The 20,452-nt window shown below is 34.4% G+C and overlaps 1 protein-coding gene and 1 long non-coding RNA gene across 11 annotated transcripts; one reads left to right on the forward strand and one right to left on the reverse strand.

Annotated features, from left to right (window-relative positions):
* Nucleotides 1–819: 819 nt before the first annotated feature.
* On the forward strand, nt 820–4,318 carry CPK29 (calcium-dependent protein kinase 29). Of its 2 annotated transcripts, none has more exons than XR_016030374.1 (8): nt 820–1,663; nt 2,688–2,831; nt 2,957–3,109; nt 3,203–3,318; nt 3,401–3,585; nt 3,680–3,807; nt 3,915–4,014; nt 4,121–4,318. XR_016030374.1 is itself a non-coding variant. In XM_012974149.2 (8 exons), the coding sequence occupies exons 1-8, from the start codon at nt 1,003–1,005 to the stop codon at nt 4,202–4,204; spliced, it is 1,554 nt and encodes a 517-aa protein (XP_012829603.2). In that variant the 5' UTR covers nt 823–1,002; the 3' UTR covers nt 4,205–4,318. The 2 variants fall into 2 exon arrangements, 1 of the variants encoding a protein (XP_012829603.2); XM_012974149.2 differs by having other exon boundaries at nt 823–1,663; nt 3,401–3,568.
* A 2,285-nt stretch (nt 4,319–6,603) lies between these two features.
* LOC148771939 (uncharacterized) lies at nt 6,604–9,302 on the reverse strand. 9 transcript variants are annotated; one of them, XR_016030377.1, is made up of 7 exons: nt 8,346–9,302; nt 7,727–7,835; nt 7,419–7,469; nt 7,279–7,334; nt 7,062–7,127; nt 6,881–6,989; nt 6,604–6,779 (listed from the first exon to the last, which is right to left on the reverse strand). It is a non-coding gene; the product is annotated as an uncharacterized LOC148771939 (long non-coding RNA). The 9 variants fall into 9 exon arrangements; XR_016030375.1 differs by having other exon boundaries at nt 7,699–7,835; XR_016030384.1 differs by lacking the exon at nt 7,279–7,334.
* Nucleotides 9,303–20,452: the final 11,150 nt, after the last annotated feature.

Here is a 20,452-nt window from a genome sequence, read left to right on the forward strand (position 1 = left end):
TAATTTCCAAATATTATTTTAAATCATTGCACGAAGTTGCTTGGTTCAAGTTCAAATTCATTACAAAATTGATACAAGGATTACTCGATTCAAATTGTGGGTTGTTTTTTTTTGGATTAATTTGATGGGTACGTTGTTTGCTAGGTATGAAATTAGGGTTTCTTGTGAATAGCTTCAACCGTAACACGACAACGTCGTATTGGAACACACGACACACGAACACGTGGAAATGGCAAAAGGGACAATACAATGCATGGGGTCTTTCCAAGTATCGTTCGCATCATCACCTTAAGCGTGACACAATGCCGCTTGATTATAAATTGGGTTTCTAACTGTTTAATTTTTGTTAAATTTTTGTTCCATATACTTCCCCAAAAATAATCACAAATAATGCTCAAAACAAAACACTCTTTTAACATGATTGAACTGCTAAACGATGTTTATTAAAATCAAACAATATATCTTTATTTTTCAAATTCTTGCACTAAACGATTTTTTTCTTTCAAAAATATTTAAAACGATATTATTGCAAAAATGATAGTCGGATATCAATCTATGAAATGTAACACAAACACTTTTTCTGTCATTAGTACAAGTTTCCCAAATCAGAAAATATTTAATTTTGTTTAAAAGAATTATTAATAATAGCGAATAAATAAAATAATAACTCATAACCAAACTTTGAAGCAATAAATTGAATTTAAAATGTGTTTCCCTTCTCTACACTCTTTGGCCAAAGGGGTACCACACGCAACAAGTCATGTACAACTATATATATGAACCAAAAAATAAAATAAAATAAAATAAATAAACAATATAGATAGGCAAAAAGAGTACCCCAAACACCAAAGCAAAGCACCTCAAAAAGTTAAACCCCACCCACAATTTTTATTCTCTAACATCATTAAAAAATTAAAAAAATAAATAAATAAAGATTTCTTGTTATATATTCATCTACCTAAAAGAAAAGCAAAACACAAACATTTTCTTTAATTTCCAAAAATGGGTTTTTGTTTATCAAAATTCAAAAAATCTAGAGACATTCCAATATCTTCACTAGACCCTCCACCCCAATCTCACCACCACTACCACCCACCTCCTCCTCCTCCCGCCGCCGCCGCACCACCACCGCCACCGCCGCCGCATCTCAACATCGGACCTATTCTCCGAAAGCCATACATCGACATAACAACTTTATACGACCTCCACCAAGAACTTGGCCGAGGCCAATTCGGAATCACTCATCTATGCACGGAAAAATCGACCGGTTCAAGTTACGCGTGCAAGTCCATATCGAGACGAAAGCTCGTCACGGAGAAGGACATCGACGACGTCAGAAGGGAAATCATGATCCTGCAGCATTTGACCGGTCAACCCAACATAGTCGAGTTTAAAGGGGCGTACGAGGACAAGAAGAACCTGCATTTGGTTATGGAGTTGTGCTCCGGTGGAGAGCTTTTCGATAGGATTACGGCGAAAGGGAGCTACTCGGAAAAAGAGGCGGCGATAATCGGGAGACAAATCGTTAACGTTGTTCACGTTTGTCATTTCATGGGAGTTATGCATAGGGATCTCAAGCCCGAGAATTTCTTGATGGTGAGTAAAGACGACGATTCGAATTTGAAGGCTACTGATTTCGGCCTCTCGGTTTTCATCGAGCCAGGTTAGGTTTTGTATAATTTTGCATGCTTTAATCATGGTGATTATTGGATATTTAATTTATTACCCCTGTGTTATATCGAATTTTGCTAAAAAACTACTGGTCACTTTTTTTTAGCACGCAATTCCCTAAATAGGGGTACTAATTGATAAAAAAAATTTAAATCATAGGGGGGTTTTTGTCAATAAAGTAACATATGATATTTTTGTAGCAATTCGATACATCTGAATGGGTATCAATTGCAATAAACACTTCTAAGAATTTTGCTTTTCTTTAGTTTGATGAGTATTAAATGGGTAATTAATTGATTGCTTTGATGTGAAGTATTGGGTGCTGGAAAACGTGATTGTTTAATTGCAACAAATTTCTTTTCACACTTTTGTGTTCTTCAAGTTTAGAACTTTAATTCATTAAATTACTACTTTCTTAGTAATAGAACAACAATATAATCATTATACTTAAAATAATTGAAAAATAAAAAATAATTTAGCTTTAATTCCCATAATTCTCCATGCAAATACCCTTATCTTTAATTTTATCCTTTCCCGTTAAACTAGCAATAAAAAAAAAAAATACGTGGATGTCACTTAAGGTCAACAAGACTTGGTCAACTGGAAAATGACAGGTCAACCGGGTCAATTTTTGTTTTATTGTCGGGTGGGGGGGCCAAGGACCCGGGCACGGGTTAATAATATGATTCATTTCAACTTTTGTGTATACCTATTAATTCTTTAATGTGTTCAAGTATATTAATTTCGAGAATAAATAAATAAAATTGTTCTACTAACATTTTAACATTAGCTTTTGCGATGAGTTAATTATCAATTATTCGACATTCTCATAGAATTCTTTGGACACATTTTAAATAATGTTGAATTGTATAGTTTTATACTATCTCTATCTCATGATGGAACCAATTACTGTTTAGTTAATATTTTAAGAAAGAGAGATTAGACAATTTTCTAATTAATTCGTAGATGATATATGTATTGCAATATCATCCAGATAAATGTTATTTTTTTTCCAGGAAAAGTGTATAGAGATATTGTCGGGAGTGCTTATTACGTGGCACCAGAAGTATTACGAAGAAATTATGGCAAGGAGATAGATGTGTGGAGTGCCGGCGTCATATTGTACATACTTTTAAGTGGATTTCCTCCTTTTTGGGCCGGTAATTTAAAGTCAGAATAAATTTATTTTTTCCTGAATCTAGTAAACTATTTTATAAGCTGATAAGTTGTTAGAACTATTGATTTTAAAATTTAATTTCAATCGGAATATGGATTGATTTTTTAGAGACAGAGAAAGGCATATTTGAAGAAATATTGAAGGGTCATTTACATCTTCAAACATCGCCATGGCCTTCCATCTCAAACGGGGCAAAGGATCTAATCAAGAAAATGTTGACCCTCGATCAAAAGAAAAGAATCACTGCCGCTGAAGCTCTCGGTCAGTATATATATAGAATTCATAGATATAATACAATATTTTATTAATTAAGAGTTTTATTTTGTAATAAATTTTAATTCGCATATTAATCAGAGCATCCATGGTTAAAGAAAGATGGTGAAGCATCCGATGAACCGATTGATAGTGCCGTTTTAATCAGGATGAAGCAATTTAGGGCAATGAACAAGCTGAAAAAACTAGCTCTCAAGGTATTGAAAATATTCAATAATATAAGATCGAATTAAGATATTTTTTTTCTCGCTAATATATTAAATTTGGATTATTTGGAAGGTTATTGCAGAAAATATGTCCGAAGAAGAAATTAAAGGATTGAGACAAATGTTCAATAATATGGATACTGATGGAAGTGGTACTATCACATATGAAGAACTCAGGACAGGATTGTCTAAGCTAGGATCCAAGCTCAATGAATCAGAGATCCAACAACTAATGGAAGCCGTAAGAAAATTTTGAGGGTAGCAATTTCTTTTTAATTAATTAAATTATGAATATTGAAGGTACGTTTATTTTATTACTAACGGTCTTTAATTTTGTTTGCGCCTCGTGTAGGCTGATGTTGACAAGAATGGAACCATCGACTACATCGAATTTATCACCGCAACCATGCATCGGCATAGGTTGGATAAAGAAGAGAATTTATACAAGGCATTTCAATATTTCGACAAGGATAATAGCGGGTACGTTTTAATAGGGCATGTGTAAGATCAATATAGGAAAATCAATCAAAGGAAATATTATTAATAGATCATGAAATAAATTAATTCGTATTGTTGTTATTCATCAGATTTATTACAAGAGATGAATTGAGACAAGCCATGACACAATATGGAATCGGAGATGAAGAAACAATTGACGAGGTTCTTGATGATGTCGACATTGACAAAGTAAGCAATACTCTTGTTAATATTATTAATTTTATGTTATATTAACGATTGTTTGTAAGCTTTTTTCGGGGCAAAGTAGTAATATTTTTAAAATTTATTATTATAGGACGGAAGGATAAATTACGACGAATTCAAAGCTATGATGAAAAAAGGAACGTTGGACTTTGCCGAACAATTAAAGATGGGTTGATTAATGTTGTTTGAGAAAATTATAATTTGTTCATGCCTTGTTCAAAAATTTTCACTTGGTTTGGTTATGAATCTTGTTTTATTGGGATTGCTACTTTTATTTTCTTTGTTCCTAGAGTATTGCAATCAAATGAATATTTACTTATCAATTGTTTTAGGGTAAATTATGAAAAACTCCCTGAACTTAGGCTAAATTATAAAAAATATCTCTACCTATCCGTAATTACCTGAATCCCCTAATATTTGTTTTCGTCTTACACTGACCCCCTAGGGTGTTATTTTGATTCCAATGATTTCAAAATACGTGTACAAATTTGACAAAAAATAAATTATTGTGCTCTATTTAAATCCGAACTCACATGTAACTCATAATTCGAAGTAATGGAGTATAGTGCGTAGGTGAATAATATGAGTGTATATCCTGCCATTAATTTTCTTTTATCATTGCCTTTTACTTTTTTTCTTTAAAATTTGAATTAACTTGATATTGCAATGGTTATATCGATTATTTTACTGAATCAGATGGAATGACCTTGATTTGAATTAGTACATGAGGTTTTTAGTTTAGGTACAATATAATTGTTTTCTATTTTCTATTATTTTTCTATTGTAATCTATAACAATTTTACCTAAAATAATTTATGATGTAAGATTATGGAGTTTTTAGCGAACGACACCCCTGTGACATTGTTACTTAAGGATTTGACAAATCTGAAAACTTTGAGAAGGGTATTTCTCTTAGCGACGGGATTTATATGTCCTTACTCCTCTCTCGTTTTTTTTCCAACAAATAATTTATATTTTAGCTATAATATTAAATCAGGGTAGTTTTGTCATTTCACCCTAAGTCAATATCCAGATCTTAGGCTAAATAAAACGCATTATAGGGGGTCGATGCTAATTTTTTTTAATACATGGACTTTTTCAACAAGTAGACCTTTCTCAGGGGTCTATGCAATTAACTCAATATTATGTGCTTAAGGAAAAATTGATAGACTGAATTAAGATATATATATATATATATATATATATATACATCACTTAAGACTAACTTTTTTGGAATTTGTTATCCTTCAAGAATAAGTCAAATAATGTTAAATAACACCAAAAACAATTAATTGATACAGAAGTATAGAAAAATAGGTTTTTGGGGTTATATATATATATATATATATATATATATATATATATATATATATATATATATATATATATATATATATATATATATATATATATATATATATATATATATATATATATATATATATATATATTATTTATATGTTCGTTATTCAGCACGGCAGTATAGAGCATATATAATCAACTGAGGCGTTCATCGCTATGTTTCTTCAATTCAACTGAATTAGGGTGAAAACAAATTCCAATTAAGTTGCAGTTTGGATCTAATTCTGATGAATTTGTGCTTGATGACAACATATTAGCTAAACTCGGACCTGAATTCGATGTAAGTTGATTTAATATTCTGTATGTAAATGCTTTTCTTTTTACTCCAATTTGTAATATTTATGTCAACAATATTGAAATCTTTGCCCTTCTTAATTCCGTCAAAAGATTGAATCTTTGAGTTCTAATTGAAAAGCCCTTTTAATTTAAATTTCAGTGTGCTTTCTCTGTAGTTTTTGATTTAGGTGTATAATTTTTGTGTGTGCTAATCGTAATAATCCCAGGTATCATATTTCAGTTGTCAGAGAAAAGAAACCTGTTTACTAGATTAATCGACGTCGAACAAAATCGAAAGTAATTAGCAGATTAAGGATCTATCTAAATTAAAAGTAACACTCACTAATATAGAAATTTAAGACTTTGTTTCTGTCGTCACAACATTACAATCACCATGCATTCTAAAAAGTAATAAATCACGAAATAGCTTCGACATTAATTAACTAATCGTCCCCGAATAAATCCCAGATTTTTTGGCCCGTATAACACTACAAAAAAAACTGTTTTATGTGACGCAAAAATTCGTCACAACAACTCAATATTTCGTCGCATAAAAATTTAGGTGACAAAATTTTTCGTCACAGGGGTCGTCGCGTAGGCCCCGTCGCGAAAGGTATTATGTGACAAACTAAAGTTTTCGTCACCAAATATTGTGACAAAAGAAAACTTCGTCACATAAAGTTTTATTGTTGTGACGAAGTGGTCGTCGCATAAACAGAATTTGTTTGTCACTAAAAACATATGTCGTTACAATAAGTAATCATTTCACTTACTTCTTGTGACAAATTATTTTGTCACAGAGACATAATATCTATTGAGACAATTATTTCGTCACAAAAAAAAAAGAACAAATATATAATTTGTTATATAATATTTATATTATTCATACTTAAATTAAATAAACTAATAATACAATTCCACAAAACTAAACAATGATTTGGGAAATAAAATTGTATTGCAATATATCGTACAATTACACGTACAAAATACATGAGTCAATAAAATCAATTTGAAACTTACATTAAAAAATAAACTACATAATATATAGACATCGTCCTTCCTTAAGTGGAGCGATATCCTTCCTCCTCACAAGCTTCTTTGTACTTTCGAATCTGCAAATTGAAAATAAAAAGATCAATAAATATAAACAATTGTTATTTAGCCGAAATTCAAAAATATTATTTCTCATCATTTATCGAACATATCAGTTGACCTTGTACTAGTAGTTCAAGCTATACATAGATGGCTAAGTTTGAGCCAAGTATAAGTACTTGCATATTTCCAATTTCGCACTAGTTGGTCACAATGCATATACATTTTACCTGCAGAAATATATCAGAAACTTAGAAAATCTTTCAAACACGAAAATCAAGATTAACGAAACAACATAATACCTTGTCGACCCAAACATCTTTATATTCAACTATATACGGATGGTGCAGCATTAGAATTAACCTCATCTGCAAACTTAGACATGCATACATTAGAACTAACTCTCGGAAAATCAATATTCATTGAACAATATGTTTGTCCACTAGCAAAATAGTTCAAACTCATAAAAAAAAATTACGTAATTTCGGAACACTCAAGAACGCAAGTATTTAAAAAAACCTCTTTGTTCTTGAAATGCTGTCTCCTTAGAGAGACGAATTTTCTTTATAACATACCTGCAAGAGATGATTCAAAAAATTACTGAATTATTCAAAAGGTAAATAAAAACATGATCATTAACCTTCATAAAAACACGATACCAGTCAACTTCAGTCTTCAAAAGCATGTAACATGGTGCCATCAGCATCATTCTGCAAGAATAACAAAAACAAATGATTAACACACTGTAAAGCTTACTAAAGAGAATGAATGAACATCTGATCAACATGTAAATGACAGTAAATTACAAATGGAGCAACTTGGTTTTTCAAAAAATCAAGAGATTAAGAGCAATCTCATTCATTTTGATAGAATAAGGCAATGAACAATCGTAGTGTGTAGATTAGCACACGATAGAAAATGTTTCAAGAGGAAACATACCATGAATCTTCTTCAAGAGGAAACATACCATGAATCCATATAACAAATATATAATTTGTTATATAATATTTATATTATTCACTGAAATAGTAATCCATTATGTCCAAGATCTTGGTCCATATAGAAAAAATTGAAACCTGTTACCACAGAGAACAAACAATGAAAAACATATGAACAATAGATGTCAATTCACATCTTGAAGAACATTTTCATATTTACAAATGAAAAAAAAAATCGAGCACTTTGTGATAGCTAACAAACAACTTAGCCAATAATCTATCCAACGCGAAAACTTACCTAAATTAACGGCTTTTCTTAATTATATGATCAAAACATATTCGATTTGGGTAAATAGGCCTAACCAGATCAAACTTAAGATAACTTATTCAAAAGCGGTTATTGCTTACGCCAAACCACCGAATTTTCTTAAACAGTCGTTAAACATACTCAAGCACTCGTTCATCCCATTTTCCAGCAGAATATTCCATTTAAGATGCTAACATGTATTGATAAATTATATTTATCCATGTATTATATAAAAAATATATATGAAATCAACAAATCGAGCAACAATATCATAACAAATCCGCTTCAATTGTTTTTAACAACGAATTCTACTATTCATTGTATAAGATTGAAGTACTTACATCTCTGCATCGGAAAATCTGAGTCGCCGGAGAGCAGAGAACTTGAGAGTTTCCGACAGTATGACGCCGTACAGTGCTCTGGTTTCAGCAAGCTCCAGATGCGGTGATCAAAGAGCCGATGGCTGAGAAGAAATACGCAATACATGTTACCTAAATTAAGTGAAAGAAACATACAAATATAGATGCAATAAGGTATGAAGCTTGGCCACAGATTGATTAAATGGCAATTATGATAAATTCTCATCTCGGAAAGCACAATTAGTCATTATGAGATCAAGTTGTTCAGAAGAAGGTGGCTCAACACACAGACGTAAAATCAAATTTTAAAAATATGAAACACACAATGTAGATAGCCAACTCGATTTCAAATATCCAAGCAACACTAAATAAATTTCTAACATGTGATTTTCCAATACCCTAAGTTAATTCCAAACATTAGAAAATCCTTAAATAAAATTTGAATAATTAATTATTCAAATGAAGAAAGGGAGAGAAACGACCAATTGCTGACGCCATCTGCTCGCGATTGGAAATCGGAGAAGAAACCCCCTCTCTCTCCCCTCTCCTTCCTGTCGGAGACGTTATTGGAAGATTATTTCTTCCCCGCCCGCCAATCGTCGGTCTCGTCAGCCCTAGACGGTGCGACTGGTCGCCCCTGCCGCCGCCGAGCTTATTACAATCGAGTTCCTCGGCGGAGCGCCCGCGTGGATTGGTGGGAAGATGAATTAATTCATTGTGCGTCAATCCCCTCTTCTGAGCCGCCGATTTGGGGGAGACGTATGCCGAGAATTCCTGAATTAATTGGTGGACTGTGGATTGGGGTGGTGGAGGAGCAAACAATAGAGAGAGAAGTCCAGAACTTTTTTGTGAGAAATTATAAGTGTTGGAAATAAGAAATATGGAAAGACGCCATTAAATAATCGGGGGAAATTTTAAGGAATGTTTTCTCTATAAGATGAATTTGGCATTGTGACGAAATTAATATTGTCACCTAAAATATTCATGGTGACAAAATTTGTTTTGTCATAAGAAAACAATTCTCGTCACAGCACAGTGTCGGTGAATTGTTCAAAAAATCAACGTACATCTTTTTATGACAATTTTATATTTTTTATGACGATTTCACAGTATTGTCATCTAAAATAGAATTTATGTGACGAAGTAAATTTTCATCGCATAAAATGTTCGTTTTTGTGACGACTTTGAATTTCGTCATAAAATACACCTACTAGTGTGACGAAATTATTTTTTGTCACACAAAATTGTCACATAAAGTACTTTTTTTTGTAGTGTAAGTTTCGGCACAACGAATAATAAAAAAGAAAATCTGATATTCGAGGAAAATCAAAAGGAAAACTGAAAAAAAATATTAAACTGCGTAGAACAAATTCAGCGAGGCTGGAGAGTTGTGCCCTAGGTTCACAACACTACAATCACCATACATTTTAAAAAGTAATAAAGAACGAAATTAATTAACTAATCCTCTCTGAATAAATCCCAGATTTATCGGCCGTTATAAGTTTCGGCACAAAGAATAATAAATAAAATATTCAGATCCTCGAGGAAAATCAAAAAGAAAACTGAAAAAAAATATTAAACTGCGTAGAGCAAATTCAGCGAGGTTGGAGAGTTGTGCCCTAGGTTCACGGCATTACAATCACCATGCATTTGAAAAAGTAACAAAGAACGAAATAGCTTCAAACATTAATTAACTAATCCTCCCCGAATAAATCCCATATTTTTCGGCCCTCATAAGTTTCGGCACGACGAATATTAAAAAAAAATTATGATACTCGAGAAAACTCAAAAGAAAAACATAAAAAAAAATATTAAACTGCGTAGAGCAAATTCAGCGAGGCTGGAGAACTGTGCCTTAGGTTCACAACATTACTATCACTATGCATTTTAAAAAGTAATAAATAACGAAATAACTTCGACATTAATCCGAATAAATCCCAGATTTTCCTGCCCTCATAAGTTTCGGCACGACGAATAATTAAAAAAAAATTCTGACACTCGAAGAAAATCAAAAGAAAAACTGAAAAAAAATATTAAACTGCGTAGAGCAAAATTCAGCGAGACAAGAAAGCTGTGCCTTAGGTTTGTAGTGCTGGAACGTCAATTACGACATCTTGGTTAGATCTGTCAACTTCGTTTCTCGTACCTGATTGTGTTGTCGTTGAAGCTTTAGTCGACACTTGTTTCTTGTTCCTTCGGCTTCGATAGAGTTCGTTGAGATGCCTAATTGTGAAGTAGACAACGGCAAATGCTAGAACGACAAAGAGCCGTATAACGATGTTCTTATTCAAGACCGTCAAAGTTGCCCCGAGCGCCATCGACAAAATGCCGTCGAACAGACCAATGTTTTCGTAAAAAGCGATAAAGTTGGCCATCAGAATGATGTGAAAGCATAAAACGTAGGAAATGGCCAACGCCCAACCATCAGTGACGCATTGTCCTATATACGTGCTTAACACGAATAGTACTGTGTCCATAAGCCAACTCATGCCACGGGTTTTTAGCCAACGGAGTTTGTTGTTCCATTGAGGCTGTTTATTGACTCGTTTTCTGCAGTTGTTGACCCGTTTTCTTCAGTGTTTGACCAGTTTTCTGCAGTTGTCTCCTCCACAGCTGGATTTTCAATTCCTAGCGAAGGATTTGTGGCATCAGCAGGTGTTAGAGTTCTCAACTCAACACCAACCATTTGTTCTTCTTGATCACTTGCAACAACATTTGCTCTATTATCCGCCATTTCTGTTTCCAAATTTCTTTAGCTGTTGGAATCTTGTCCGCAAACCCTAGTTTATAGGGTTTATAGTGGTTACTCTCAATATATATATATATATATATATATATATATATATATATATATATATATATATATATATATATATATATATATATATATATATATATATATATATATATATATATATATATATATACATGCCCGAGTTTATTGGGTTTATTGCGGCCCTTTACTGTGTGTGCGTGGGACCTGACAGCTAAGTCATGCAATTTTCTTAGCTTTAATTTATTTTCTCTAAATGCAATTACACAACAATTTTGAGGTCGAATTGGCTTCCTCGTACCTTTTGATAAATTACAACGACCCCTAAAGTATGATCAATTTACAAAAAATCCATCTTGTTTGTCCTCAACTACGATTTTTTCTTAAACATCCAAATTTATGATGTCTAATTCAACATAATCATTTAGATTTCTTGAAATGTGCTCTATTCTGTACTCCTTCTGTGTACAAGTATTGTTTCTGATGCACCACAATCTAATATATACAAGCCAAAAAACACATAGTATGATCAACTTGCTTCAAAATGTGGAGTTCGAATGTGATAAAACATGTAACACCCTGTATTTATTATTTATTACGATTTCCAATTTCGGGCCTCGATATATATTTAACTAAGTTTGGCTACTAGATTATATATTATATATTTGAGAAAGGGTAAATAATAAAGAACAAGGAAAGTTGGAGGGCCAAACTTGATACGCGTAAACCTACGTATGAGAAACCGCAAGTGTACAGTATCGCGTTTTGTAGAATAGTGAATTTCAGATATCGATCCACAGGGAATTAAGTTCTTAAATTTACCAAGTACCGTAATTATACTATCCTAAACTTTATCTAGACATACAAGAATGGAAGGGAGAAATAAAACTAAAAAAAAACAATAAATAAAAACAACGATCCGCCAGTAAAAGCGAGGAATTTCGACGTGAGATGGCTTCTAGGGTAAAATCCACCAGTGTACTATCGATAAAGATCTACAGATCCGAATCTATTGTCAGTTCTATGTTTGCTAACCCAGACAAAATACCCTAACCTCCGTCTCCAGTGTAGTTAGAGTCTACCCACAGGTCCGACGTCTCCGTTCAAAACCTGATATTAAGAGAGCATTTAGGTCAAGTCCTTAAGGGCTACCCGATGTGCATCACGTCTCCGTTTCCACAACCCGAACTATGTTTTCCTAAAATCAAACGAGAAATCCTCTCTCGATTTCATTCCCATTTAGAATCAATTCAACTGTTGGCCAAACAATCGAAAGCATTTAATACAAGAAACATAAACAGAATCAAAGAACGACAAATAGATCACATATCTGAAAATCAAAATCAATATATACAAGGTTTCATTTCCCTAAAAGAAAATGCTTAGTTCATTACAAACATAGCATCAAAATGAAGAACACGAGAAATCGTAAACTAAATGTAAAGAAAAGCTTATGAAAAACCCGAGTTGAAACCCTCATCAAAGCTTCCCGCCAAGAACAGGCGAAAACCGAAGAAAAGGTCGAGAACTATGTCTTGATATGGTCGAGATTTTAAAAAATGAAGAAGAGACCTTCTATTTATAGTAATAAATCAAAGAAAAATATCTCTTCTCGAATTTTGTGCCCAGATCACGATCTGGGCTTCTTGGATCGCGATCTAGCAGCCTTGGAAACTGCGCACCGCCTTTCCAGATCGCGATACGGGGATGGTGGATCGCGAACTTGTTCTTGATCAAAAAATGTACTGAGAGACCCCCAGATCGCGATCCAGAAAGGATGGATTCCGATCTGTGTCCTGATCAAGAAAACCTTCTGTAAAACCCCCAGATCGCGATACAAAAAGGCTGGATCGCGATATGGGCTTCTGCGCCAACTTCAAACACTGTTTTCACCATTTTCTAGCCCCAATTTGACAATTTTGCATTTCAAAAATGTTGTAGATGTTAAAGTTAACTTTCTAAGTCCACTTGAATCAGCTCAATCGGAGGTCGTATGCAAAAGGTATGCTTGAAATACTAAACAGTGCCACAACACGCGATAATGCACTTTTGCACGTGTTTGATTTGATTTTCGGCTTCGCTTCCAAAATCGTTTCGAATCGGCAAAAATAACTTTTCTTTACCTAAAATATAAATAAAACAAAAACAACATAATATATACAAATAAAGCCGAAAACTCGGACGAACGAAGACCAAAACTCAAAGAGTTGATAAGTGAGAATCATGCAAAATGAACACTTATCAGCCCTAATGCAATAATGGGAAAACATAGCCCAGCTTACTCGTCTGTGTATTTATACGCATTTCATCCTCCCCAAATTTATCTCTCTTCTTTCTCTTGCTCTCTCGCCTTCTCTTTTCTCATTTACTAATTCAAGAAATTCAAGAAAAAAATGTAAATTTTGAATAGAAAACGGATTGAGAGGAATTGATGGAAGAAGAATTGAAAGGGCCGGAAAAGAGGTAATTTCCAATTTAGCTGAGAGAAGAGTTGCACGAAGCCCTAAGGGTCAATTTTCAGCGATCAGGTCAAATGAGTTGAAAGCTCAGGAAGCCAGCTCCCCGATGGAGGTGTATTTCGCCGGCGGAGGTCACTGACGGTGGTCGGAAGACTGCAAGAAGTACAGCCTGCCCATGAACTTTAGGAGTAGATTTGAGGTACTTAGGCTTTCAATTTTGGATTTGTTTCTTCTCAAAACTAGTAGAGAAGCTCTAAAACTGTATGAATATCAACTTTTCCCCAAATTTGGATGATTATATATAACTGAAATTTAACCCGACAACTATGTTGGCAAAATTCGGAGAAATAGTAAATCTGCTGCCGCATCTGTGTTCGGAGCCAAAATTGAAGGGACGGGAGTGAGAATTTGGGAATAATTCCTTCACAAAACTTGTAGAGGACCTCGAAAGCTATTCGTGAGTGTTAAATTGTGTCGAGTTAGAGTATGTTTTATAGCTGTTTAGAGGTCCGAATCAAGTGACAGTAAATCTGTAAAAATAGGACAATTTTGAGCATTCGTCTTACGGGGTTGTAATTAACTAATCCTCCCCGAATAAATTCCATATTTTTCGGCCCTCATAAGTTTTGGCATGACGAATAATAAAAAAAAAAAGAAATTTTGATACTCGAGGAAAATCAAAAGGAAAACTGAAAAAAAATATTAAACTGCGTAGAGCAAATTCAGCAAGGCTGGAGAGCTGTGCCCTAGGTTCACAACATTACAATCACCATGCATTTTAAAAAGTCATAAAGAGCGAAATAGCTTCGACATTAATTAATTAATCCTCCCCGAATGAATCCCATATTTTTCGTCCCTCATAAGTTTCGGCACGACGAATAATAATTTTTTTTTTCTAATACTCGAGGAAAATCAAAAGGAAAACTGAAAAAAAAAAATATGAAAATGCGTAGAGCAAATTCAGCGAGGCTAGAGAGCTATGCCCTAGGTTTGTAGTGCTGGAACGACAATTACGACATCTTGGTTAGATCCGCCAGCTTCGTTTCTCGTGTTTGATTGTGTTGTCGTCGTCGAAGCTTCAGTTGGCACTTGTTTTTTGTTCCTTCGACTTCGATAGAGTTCGCTGAGATGCCTAAATGTGAAGTAGACAGTGGCAAAAGCTAGAACGACAAAGAACCGTATAACGATGTGCTTATTCAAGACCGTCAAAGTTGTCCCGAGCGCCATCGACAAAATCCCGTCGAACAGACCAATGTTTTCGTAAAAGCCGATAAAGTTGGCCATCGGAATGATGTGAAGGCGTAAAACGTAGGAAATGGCCAACGCCCAACCATCAGTGACACACTATCCTATATACGCGCTTAATACGAATAGTACTATGTCCATAAGCCAACTCATGCCACGGGTTTTTAGCCAACGGAGTTTGTTGTTCCATTGAGGCCGTTTATGAATTACGATGGCTAGAAATATTATATTGAGACCGTCGCGGAGGAAACACATACTATATTGTGAATGAGCTGTAGCTAAATAAACTATGTTGTGTATGAACAGAAGAATTACGATCGCCTCATCCTAAGATGGGGGCTATCCCACCCAATGTTTGGCATCTCATCCCAATGGTTGGACATCCCATCTCAAGGGTGGTACATCACCATCACCTTTCAACCCGGGTTCACATCCCATCTCAATAGCTGAATATGGTCTCCCTACCCCGAAGATCGAAAATCACCAAGGGGTGGACATCAACCACATCAAAAAAACAAAACAAAAAAAACCGGACACGATTCCCGAGGGGTGTGCGAGCACGATTCTCGAGGAAAAAATGGATACAATCCCGAGGCGCGCACGGTGCACGCTTCCCCAATAAGTTCACGCATTTTTTAAAATCTAAACACCATGCATTTTTAATAAGTCCACGCTTCCAGAACGATGAAAATAATAATAATTCTGATAATTTAGATTATTACAAATTAAAAGCAACAACTAATTAAACATCAAATTAAATCTCCCGCTATAACAAAGCAGTCGATCACGTCCTGTCCGCCTCAAGATCAGTATTTGCATCGGTTCTACCCTTGATTTTTTTCGTGCTCCTATGGTTCCGACTGTATTCACTGAGATGCCTGAAAATGAAGAAGAGAGTGACAATAGCAGTAATAACAACGAGCCTCTTAAGAATATACCCCTTTACCCTAGTTAACGTTACTCCCAAAGCGATCGATAGTACACCATCGAATGCGCCCGTGTTCTCGAAAGCCCCAATCAAGTTGCTATAGGTATGAAATGTGCGCAGCAGATGTATGCTATGACTAAGGACAGTGTGTCCATTGTGTGTCGTGGAGATAAAGTCCTGGATACGCACTTAGGACGAACAACAGAATATTCAAAGCCAGTCCAGTCAAATGGTTCTTCAACCAACCCAGCTTCGTGTGCCAGTCGGGCGTCAAATAAAGCAACCTAGTTAATCCTACGATTATTAAGGGATAGATCCCCACAAATGTACACACCGCATAAATCAACCCCGCACTTTTATCTAGTAGTTTTTTTTTTTTTTTGCAAGAGCTTGTCTGATTGGATTGTCGGTGAACCTCATCAGGAGTGTAGTAGCTTGTATTGAAGATACAGCTAACACAACCCATACCACTGTCCAAATCTTGTCATTGATCTTGGTGCACCCATAATCTTGTCTATAATCTCTCTCACAATTTAATTTGACCTAATTATATTTTACACTAGTCCCACGATTTAGTGTCCGTTGTGAATTTAATTTGCATTATATTATACTAATTAATCATGGCTTAAGTTGAAATATATAGCCAATTAAATTTGTTTTGTTTAAAATCATTCCCATGCAAACAAGTTTTGAGACTTAAATTTCTTAATTTAATTTGGACATTTTTTACACATGCTCCTTGGTTATTAGTTTGAAATTTAATACCAAGTTAAATCGAGTTAAATTAATATTTTTTCGGGTTAATACGTAGGTGTCTCTCGTACTAAACATAATAGACCTAAATGACAACTTAAACAATTTTATTTTTAAATACAACCAGACATATTTCAAAACATAATATTATCAACATGCCTAATTTTTTTTAATCACTAATTTGCCTTATACCTTAAAGTTAACATTTATATTTGATCACTCTCGATCGATTTCTCTCTCCCGTCTTATCATTTTTTAAGTCTCCCACTATTGACACAAGTAAGCCACCTCCGGAGGAACTCAAATTAATCAACTTAGGCGTTCATCACTATGTTTCTTCAATTCGACTGATTATGGTGAAAACAAATTCCAATTAAATTGTAGTTTGGATCTAATTCTGATGAATTTGTGTTTGATGACGATAGTTAGCTTAACTCGGACCTCAAATTGATGTAAATTGATTTAATATTATGTACGTAAATTCTCTCTTTTTACTTCAATTTGTAATATTTCTGTCAAAAAAAAAAATGAAATCTTTGCCCTTCTTAATTAAAGTTGTAATCTTTGAGTTCTAATTGAAAAGCCATTTTAATTAATTTGAATTTTAGTATGTAATATTTCTAGTGTCTTGTTTGTGTATATATTACTCTGTAGTTTTTGATTTAGGGGTATAATTTTTGTGTGTGCAAATTGTAATAATCCCAGGTATCATACTTCAGTTCTAAGAGAAAAAACCCATGTTTATTAGATTAATCGACGTCGAACAAAATCGAAAGTAATTAGCTGATTAAGGATCTATTTAAATTGAAAGTAACAACCACTAATAAATTTAAGACTGTTTCTGCCTTTACAACATTAGAATCACCATGCATTTTAAAAAGTAATAAAGAACGAAATAGCTTCAATATTAATTAACCAATCCTTCCCGAATAAATCCCAGATTTTTCGTCCCTCATAAGTTTTGGCACGACGAATAATAACAAAAAAATTCTAATACTCAAGGAAAATAAAAAGAAAAACTGAAAAAAAAATAATAAACTGCGTAGAGCAAATTCAGCGAGGCTGGAGAGCTGTGCCCTAGGTTTACAACATTACAATCACCATGCATTTTAAAAAGTAATAAAGAACGAAATAATTTCGACATTAATTAACTAATCCTCCCTGAATAAATCCCAGATTTTTCGGCCATCATAAGTTTCGGCACGACGAATAATAAAAAAAAATTCTGATACTCGAGGAAAAATCAAAAGGAAAACTGAAAAAAAATATTAAACATCGTAGAGCAAATTCAGCGAGCCTGAAGAGTTGTGCCCTAGGTTCACAACATTACAATCACCATGCATTTTAAAAAGTAATAAAAAACAAAATAATTTCGAGATTAATTAACTAATCATCCCCGAATAAATCTCGAATTTTTTGTGCCTCATAAGTTTGGACACGACGAATAATAAAAAAAAATATTGATACTCGACGAAAATCAAGAGGAAAACTGAAATAAAATATTAAATTGCGTAGAGCAAATTCAGCGAGCCTGGAGAGTCGTGCCCTAGGTTCACAACATTACAATCACCATTTATTTTAAAAAGTAATAAAGAACGAAATAGCTTCATCATTAATTAATTAATCCACGAAATAATCCCAGATTTTTCGGTCCTCATAAGTTTCGGCACGACAAATAATAAAAAAAAATTCTAATACTCGAGGAAAATCAAAAGGAAAAGTGAAAAAAAAAAATATTAAAATGCGTAGAGCAAATTCAGCGGGGCTGGAGAGTTGTGCCCTAGGTTCACAACATTACAATCACCATGCATTTTAAAAAGTAATAAAGAACGAAATAGTTTCGACATTAATTAACTAATCCTCCCCGAATAAATCCCAGATTTTTCGGCTCTTACAGGTTTAGGCACGACAAATAATAATAAAAAAATCTGATACTCGAGGAAAATCAAAAGGAAAAGTGAAAAAAAAAATATTAAACTGCGTAGAGCGAATTCAGCGAGGCTGGAGAGTTGTGCCCTAGGTTCACAGCACTACAATCACCATGCATTTTAAAAAGTAATAAAGAACGAAATAGTTTCGACATTTATTAACTAATCCTCCCCGAATAAATCCCACATTTTTCGGCCCTCATAAGTTTCGGCACGACAAATATTAAAAAAAATTCTGATACTCGAGGAAATTCAAAATAAAAAAAAATGAAAAAATTTAAACTACGTTGAGCAAATTACGACATCTTAGAGAGTTGTACCCTAGATTTGTAGTGCTGGAACGTCAATTACGACATCTTGGTTTGATCCGCCAGCTTCGTTTCTCGTGCCTGATTGTGTTGTCGTCGAAACTTCTGTTGACACTTGTTTCTTGTTCCTTTGGCTTCGATAGAGTTCGATGCGATGCCTGATTGTGAAGTAGACAACGGCAAATGCTAGAATGACAAAGAACCGCATAACAATGTGCTTATTCAAGACCGTCAGTGTTGCCCCGAGCGCCATCGACAAAATCCCGTCGAACAGACCAATGTTTTCGTAAAAGTCGATAAAGTTGACCATCGGAATGATGTGAAGGCATAAAACGTAGGAATGACCAACGCCCAACCATCAGTGACGCACTGTCCTATATACGCGCTTAACACAAATAATACTATGTCTATAAGCCAACTCATGTCACGGGTTTTTAGCCAACGGAGTTTGCCGTTCCATTGAGACCGGTTATAAATTGTGATGACTATAAATATTATATTGAGGCCGTCGCGGAGGAAACACATACTATGTTTATTGTGTATGAGTTGTGACTAAATAACTTATAATTTTAATTAGAGAAAAAAATAAAATAATTATTATTATTTAGTGATGATATGTTTATAGTTATTGATAAATCCTATTAAAATAAAGAGCAAATAGCTATGACATTATAATGCATGAATAAGTCCCAGAAATGGACTTCAAGTTTTGTCACGATGAAAATAATAATAATTCTGATAATTTAGATTGTTAAAAAATAAAAAGCAACAGCTAATTAAACATCAAATTAAATCCCCCGCTACAAAGCAGCCGATCACATCATGCCCGCCTCAAGATCAGTACCTGCATCGGTTCAACCCTTGACTTTTTCCGTGCTCCTATGATTCCTACAGTATTCACTGTAATGCCTGAAAATGAAGTTGAGAGTGGCAATAGCAGTAATAACAACGAGCCTCTTAAGAATATGCACACTTTCCCTAGTTAACGTAGCTCGCAAAGCGATGAATAGTACACCATCGAATGCTCCCGTGTTCTCGAAAGCCCCAATCAGGTTGCCATACGTATGAAATGTGTGCAACAAATGTATGCTATGATTAACGATATAACGTCGTGGAGATAAAGTCCTAGACACACACTCAAGACGAACAAAAAAATATTTGAAGCCAGCCCAGTCAAACGGTTCTTCAACCCACCCAGCTTAGTGTGCCAGTCGGATGTCGAATAAATCAACCTGGTTAATCCTACGATTAATAAGGGATAGATCCTGGCAAATGTACACACTGCGGAAATCAACCCCGCACTTTTATCTAGTGGTTTTTGTTTTTTGTAAGAGCTTGTATGATTGAATTGTCGGTGAACCTCACCATGAGTGTAGCAGCAAGTATTGACGATACAGATAACACAACCATACCACTCTCCAAATCTTGTCATTGATCACGGTGCACCCACAAACGCTATATCATATATAGATACGTAAAAGACAAATTAATTATTAATCAGTGACATGTATTTATATAGTTCCAGCTGTTGCAGTCGTCGTCGTCGTCGCTGCCGCCACATTATTTCCGGTTGTTGCAATCGTCGTCGTCATCGTCGTTGCCGCTGCGTCATTTCCAGCTGTTGCAGTCGTCGACGTCTCCTGTACGATTTCTGCTTTCAACCCCAACTATTGCAGTCAAGCCCTCCGTTCCCAT

The sequence above is a fragment of the Erythranthe guttata genome, chromosome 3 (genome assembly GCF_056151865.1).
Source record: "Erythranthe guttata isolate IM_541 chromosome 3, IM_541, whole genome shotgun sequence".
Taxonomy (NCBI): Eukaryota; Viridiplantae; Streptophyta; class Magnoliopsida; order Lamiales; family Phrymaceae; genus Erythranthe; species Erythranthe guttata.

Bases quoted from the DNA above. Each gene is read 5' to 3' on its own strand.
- CPK29 (XM_012974149.2), top strand. From the start codon at position 1,003: ATGGGTTTTTGTTTATCAAAATTCAAAAAATCTAGAGACATTCCAATA. The intron at 2,832-2,956 runs GTAATTTAAAGT...TTGATTTTTTAG, and splicing joins ATTTCCTCCTTTTTGGGCCG to AGACAGAGAAAGGCATATTT. The intron at 3,110-3,202 runs GTCAGTATATAT...CATATTAATCAG, and splicing joins CACTGCCGCTGAAGCTCTCG to AGCATCCATGGTTAAAGAAA.